At 36.5% G+C, this 6508-nt stretch overlaps 1 protein-coding gene across 1 annotated transcript; it reads right to left on the bottom strand.

Moving 5' to 3' along the window:
- Positions 1–594: 594 nt before the first annotated feature.
- ch25hl3 (cholesterol 25-hydroxylase like 3) lies at positions 595–5694 on the bottom strand. The gene is made up of 2 exons (XM_067407970.1): positions 5137–5694; positions 595–1448 (listed from the first exon to the last, which is right to left on the bottom strand). The coding sequence occupies exons 1-2, from the start codon at positions 5562–5564 to the stop codon at positions 1073–1075; spliced, it is 804 nt and encodes a 267-aa protein (XP_067264071.1). The 5' UTR covers positions 5565–5694; the 3' UTR covers positions 595–1072.
- Between the last annotated feature and the right edge of the window lie 814 nt (positions 5695–6508).

The raw sequence follows: 6508 nt of genomic DNA, 5'->3' as shown, positions 1-6508 counted from the left end.
TTTTTTATTAGAATGATTTCTGAAGGATCATGTGACACTGAAGACTGGAGTAATGACTGCTGAAAATTCAACTTTGTCAAAACAGGAATAAATGACATTTTTTTAAAAAATGTTATTTTAAACTTCACTAATATTTCATAATGTTACTGTTTTTATTTTTGGTCAAGTAAATGCAGCCTGGTGAGCATTCACAATATATATATATATATATATATATATATATATATATATATATATATATACACAATGTGTGTGTGTGTGTGTGTGTGTGTGCGTGCGTGCGTGCGTGCGTGTGTGTGCGCGCGTGTGTGTGTGTGTGTGTATCAGTGTTGCTAAATTTTTATTATACTGTTTGACATAGACTAATACATTTTCAATTGGAAATACATCAGAATGCACCCATGTCAGGAAGTGTTTTATGTTCTATAACTTTAAAGGAAAAATTTTAAAAGTTAAAAACATTTTTAAAAAGTTTAAAAAATAAACTTTACCAACTTTATAAAATTTACCAACTGTAATAATTATATTTGTATAGAATTTTTTTTTTATGAGATGTGTTTAAGTAAGCCAGCCTTGAGTACCTTATTGCTTTTATAAAACGGTTACCACACAATACAAATATTAAAGCCAAAAATATGACACATAGAATCGTTGGGTGAAGGGGTTATAGCCATGTTTTATCATGAATAAATCACAGCTATTGACCAATCAGAATCAAGGACAGGAACTAATATAAGAACTTTTATAATGTGTGTTATTAACCCTTAACAAAATAACTAAAAAAACACTTAATATACAACAATAAAAGTCATAATGCAAATAGCCAGTATTCAAAACATGTATAAAACATCCACAGTTTAGGCTGAGTAAAAAAATTAGGCCTTGCAAGTGTCTAAATCTTCTGATTATAAATTAACTTGATGTTCCTAGGTTTATCTGGACTTAATTCAGTAAGAAAATTTGAAAATCTTTGACAAAAACTGGGTTATTAAATGACAGTTCATGTTGGGTGAAATCAGATACAATCAGACACTTTAATGAATCCAGGCCCAGTTAACCTGGATTCACCTTTTTAATTGTCTCCTTCATTTACTGGAATGGGCAGTAATGTCCCAAATATGTAATCCCAGTGTCTGAAGTAGGGGGCGAAGTTCCCATTAAAGTGCTGATGGTGGGCCAGGTGGTGTGGCGCCCCACCAAAGAATGGCAGCAACCGATGCAGTGCCCAAGGAAAGTCATATCCACAGTGGTCCTCCACTGCCAACCAGGTGTTAACCAGATGGAAAAGGATTTCACTAAAAGGGTGGCAGCCCACCAGCATGGCACTGATAAATGCAAGGGTTTGTAGAAACAGCAGTTCAGAAATACTGGAGTCTTGAGCTGCCAGAGCAAAAGTGTCTCTGTTCAGATGGTGAATGCGATGGATGTTGTGGTACAGCCAGGGAATTCTGGGAAAAAAATATACAAATTTGATTTAGTTTGTGATATATATCAATGTATATTATATAGTATAGTGTAGCTGATAATATTATATACAAGTATTTAGCTGTGCACATCTTCATTCCTTATATTTGTAACTCTAAATTTAATCCAAAAAAAAAAAAAAAAGACAAAATTGGCACATCACAGCTCCATGAATAGAAAAATTATTTAGCTTAGTTTTTTTTTTTTATGGTTGAGCACCCTCATTGAGCTTTTTGCCTGCTGCTGGATGTGCAGTTTTTGTCTGGTTATACAAAGTTCTGTCATGAAACTCTAGATGGCGCAGGCTGATAGGTCCTTAACTCAATCTGCTTGAAATCACATCACTCTCTATAGGGAACAGCTGATTGGTGTTTATATGGTAGCACACTTTAGAGGGTTGTAAGAACATAGAATTTTATCTCCCTCATCTGAACTTAAATGAGCAGCCTGCTACTGCTACAGTTCAGACTGCAGACATTTCAGAATAAGAGTCACGGTGTATTTCGGGATGGTTTATCATTGTTATTTTTTCCTGGTTATTATTGTTATTTTGTTTACATAATAAACTATTTAATTTAATTTAATTTCTATTTAATTCATAGTAAGCTACTGTAGTCAGGTGGTGGGGGTATGTGGCGAGGGGGGCGTGGTTCAGCGAGGTCTGCGGCGGGAGAGAGCATCGGGAGATCTTTGGTGAGTGGGCGAGTTAAATGTAAATCAAGAACACCTGTTTCTCATTTCAGTAATTGGCGCGGAGACAGGTTAAAACGCCGCGAGAAGCAGGAGTCGGTGAGAGAGAGGGGAACTGCTGACTGAGCCGCTGGTGCACGACAAACTTTTTCATTTCATAATATGACACATTTTCTGACAATTTATGTAGTTACAGTTGCAGATATAGTTAAGTAACATAATTACATTTTAATTAAATGCTATAATGCTCTGACTGTAATTATAATCCATAATAAGTATAATCCAAAATATAATTTTTTTTCTTTTAAAAAAAATAGGGCCATAGGGCTTTTACGGATAAAGCCTTTTAAGGGTCTTGTTTTAAACCCCTGTTTTTCCTCATAAGTCCACTATGCTAAGAGCATATCAAAGCTCATAAAAAAGCATTAACTGAATTAACTGTGCTTGAAACATATTTTTCATTCATAAACATTACCCACCACTGGGGGATAAAACAAATGGAATATATAAACTGGATTACAGGGCCTAAAACCTTCATCGCTGTTTTAGCAAAGAAATGTGGGGGTAATAGGAAGATCCTGACTGTGTGTGTGTGTGTGTGTGTGAGTGAAAGAGAGAGAGTGTCCATACAGTCTATGGTAATATGAAATAAATAAACATCCAAATAAAAAGTTTAGCTGACCAGGTTCTTTGTTGTTATTTTTTTATTTTATTTTTTTTGTTATGTTGAAAGGATGTATTTATATATTAAAATAAATGTTATCTTAAATTATAAGCAATCTTGTTTTGCTTTTGTCAAAACATAACATGATGAGACATTGTTTCATTTAGAGGTGGGTGAGCTTAATACAAGAACTTCCTCTGAATCTCTATATTGTGACTCTACTTGACACATCAATCGCAAAAAAACACAACTTTAGTAATGTAGAGCTGTAATGTTTCGGAGAAAACATTTTTACAAAATGTGAAACATTTCTGGGTCAAATTTGATTCATATGCTTGCATTGAAAAGCTGTATTTTTAAAACTGTACAACATGGAAAGCCAAAGATCAAAGGCCATAACCGGTACGAATGTATCCTGAAGACACTATAGCTGCGTCTCATTTCGTATGCTGCGTCCTCCGGAGGTTGCATTTGAAGGTCGCATACAAGTCATCGAGGCAGTCTCATTAGAGTACACTCACGAAGAATAACAGTCAATTTTATTACAGTTTTTCATAAATAAGACATGACGTAGCCTATGCAACCTTCAAATGCGGCCTCTGAAATGAGACACAGCCCATGGCTGCATCCGAAATCGTACAGGCTACTTCCCTACTACATATAGCAGGGGTTTTCAACCCTGGTCCTCGAGGGCCACTGTCCTGCAGAGTTTAGCTCCAACCTTGATCAAACTCACTGCCAGTTTGATTAGGTTTGGAGCCAGGAGCGTAGTTTGTGGGGGGGATGGGGGTAACCCCCCCAATATTCAAATCCATCAGTTACAAACCCCCCAATACAGTACAACCATACCAACGTTCAACCCCCCCAAAGTTGAAATCAAATCTAGGCCCTCGGTTGGAGCTAAACTCTGCAGGGCAGTGGCCCTCGAAGACCAGGGTTGAGAAAGCCTCACATAGGCTATAGTATAGGTGAAAAACAGTTTGTGACAAGAAAAAATTCACAATGTCTCAATTCACAGTACTCGTAAAAGAGTAGCCAAAAAGTAGGCTACCCGATTATACTACTTCTGTTGAGATTCTTAAAGGAACACTCCACTTTTTTTGAAAATAGGCTCATTTTCCAACTCCCCTAGAGTTAAACAGTTGAATTTTACCGTTTTCGAATCCATTCAGCCGATCTCTGGTTCTGGCGGTACCACTTTTAGCATAGCTTAGCATAGTTCATTGAATCTGATTAGACCGTTAGCACCGCGCTTAAAAATGACCAAAGAGTTTTGATATTTTTCCTATTTAAAACTTGACTCTTCTGTAGTTAAATCGTGTACTAAGACCGACAGAAAATGAAAATTTGCGATTTTCTAGGCTGATATGGCTAGAAACTATACTCTCATTCAGGCGTAATAATCAAGGAACTTTGCTGCCGTTCCATGGCTGCAGCAGTGCAATGATATTACGCAGCATCTCTCACAAACGTCTCCATGGTTGCAAGGCACGTTCCCTGTGTAAGCAGGGGCTCACGGGCGCTGCGTAATATCATTGCACTGCTGCAGCCATGGAACGGCAGCAAAGTTCCTTGATTATTACGCCTGAATGAGAGTATAGTTTCTAGCCATATCAGCCTACAAAATCACAAGTTTTTATTTTCCGTTGGTCTTAGTACACGATTTAACTACAGAAGAGTCAAGTTTTAAATAGGAAAAATATCAAAACTCGTTGGTCATTTTTAAGCGCGATGCTAACGGTCTAATCAGATTCAATGAACTATGCTAAGCTATGCTAAAAGTGGTACCGCCAGAACCGGAGATCGGCTGAATGGATTCGAAAATGGTAAAACTCAACTGTTTAACTCTAGGGGAGTTGGAAAATGAGCCTATTTTCAAAAAAAGTGGAGTGTTCCTTTAAGTGTGAATACGATGTACAAATTACAAGGCTATACCATGAGACCATTTGTGAATGGCGGTGATGCGACGCAACTGACAGTGGTTGGTCACGTGATAAGGGCAATGGTGAACGTACGCTATTCATACTAGGCTATACAATAATGGTCGTGAATTAGTTAATTAATTATCATTAAAAAAAAGGGAAAAAAAGAAAAATAAGTAGCCTACCTGCTCAAGAGATTATGCAATTTTGTACGCAATTTTTCTTTTTTACGATTTAATTATGAAAAACTGAAAATTAGCTTCCTTTTATTTAGGTATTCTTGAGAATGTCACAAAGCCGTTTCCATAATCAAAACATATTACATATTTATATCGTAGAAGATCATTTTAAACTTTCCACATGCTGACATTAAAAAAAAAAAAGGTTCGTGCTTACTTGTGAATGGTGTAATGAAACATGAAGAACAGCGTATCGAACATGAGCATGCATGAGACACATTCCCTGAATGCATGGAATGAAGACGGTGCTCTTTCTGGGAAATGCATGCGCCGTACTGACAGAAACAAAACGGTTAACGGTAAAACGCCAACCATATATTTCCATAAAATTCGAGAAGCACATCGAAACCACTGATGCAGGCCAACGACTTCACGGCGTATACTGTACTTATGAATCCATTCCACGTGTGTACTGAACATATCCAGAAGCATGAAGGGAGCAGAGAAGATTAGATGAGTGCTGAAAGCTGCGCACACGCTCCAGTGGGGTGACATGAGGAGAACATGACGCTCCTCATACATGAAATCCCAAATCCGCTGCAGAAAAGAATCGCATCCGAAAATTAGTAAGACGAGAACAATCATTCTTGTGAACTACAGTTGTTTATACATCGTAAAGGATAGCAACAGGAGCTTTAGATTGATGATGTCGTCCAGATGTCTGAACCGCCCTCTCCTGTCTTCTGATGGAGGCCGTTTTCACTGTGCGGTCAGTGTGAAGATAACTTTCATTCTGACACAGTATTAGTACTGTCAGTGAAATGCAACGCGAGCACAAGAGGAGAGAAATGATGATCTCCTCCCACCACCGAAACTTTTCAAACTCAAAAGGCAGCATCTTCATCTGGGGAGCGTTTCCCAATAGCATCGTTAGTGAACCATGGTCGTCAATCTATGGAATTACATTTGATCCAAAAATAATGAAAAAAAAAAAAAAATAAAAAAAATAATAATATATATATATATATATATATATATATATATATATATATATATATATATATATATATATATATTGAAACTGAATAAAATGTCTTTGAAACCTAAAAAAATAAATCGCAGTCAAAATGTTTGACTTTGTTTTAAATACACTGCATGTTTTGCTAACAGTTTCTTTTCTTTCTTTCAGTGATCTTTACTTACAAAAGCATTTCCAGAGTTTTCATTTATGCTTCTGAAGTTTTTGTTTACGATCCCAGAGATGTGTGGAGGTGAGCGTCTGTAAGCGGCTTCTTATTTCATTTAAAGATATGAGTTTTGTTTTTGAATTTTATCTGTATTTATCTGCGGCTTCTACTTTTAGGAGCGTGAGAGATCAAACGCAAGAGAAAATGAATGTCTTGAGGTTTAATTGTACATTAAAGGTAATAATACTGAAGATATTGCATAATGTCCAATGTTTTTGGAGAATATTTGATTATTTCTGATGATTCTTCTCTATTGTTGGGTCTGATTAGGTTGTGCTGTTACAATTTAAAGAGAATACTAGTATCATATACTTGAATATATTCAGCCGTCAAGAAAGTCTC

This window comes from Chanodichthys erythropterus, chromosome 13 (genome assembly GCF_024489055.1).
Source record: "Chanodichthys erythropterus isolate Z2021 chromosome 13, ASM2448905v1, whole genome shotgun sequence".
NCBI lineage: Eukaryota > Metazoa > Chordata > Actinopteri > Cypriniformes > Xenocyprididae > Chanodichthys > Chanodichthys erythropterus.
Note: the sequence above shows the minus strand (reverse complement) of the source record. Positions and strands in the feature narration are given on the sequence as shown.

Coding starts and splice junctions, on each gene's coding strand:
- ch25hl3 (XM_067407970.1), bottom strand. CDS start 5,564: ATGATTGTTCTCGTCTTACTAATTTTCGGATGCGATTCTTTTCTGCAG. Junction 1,449..5,136: donor TTTCATTACACCATTCACAA/GTAAGCACGAAC, acceptor TTTTTTTCCCAG/AATTCCCTGGCTGTACCACA.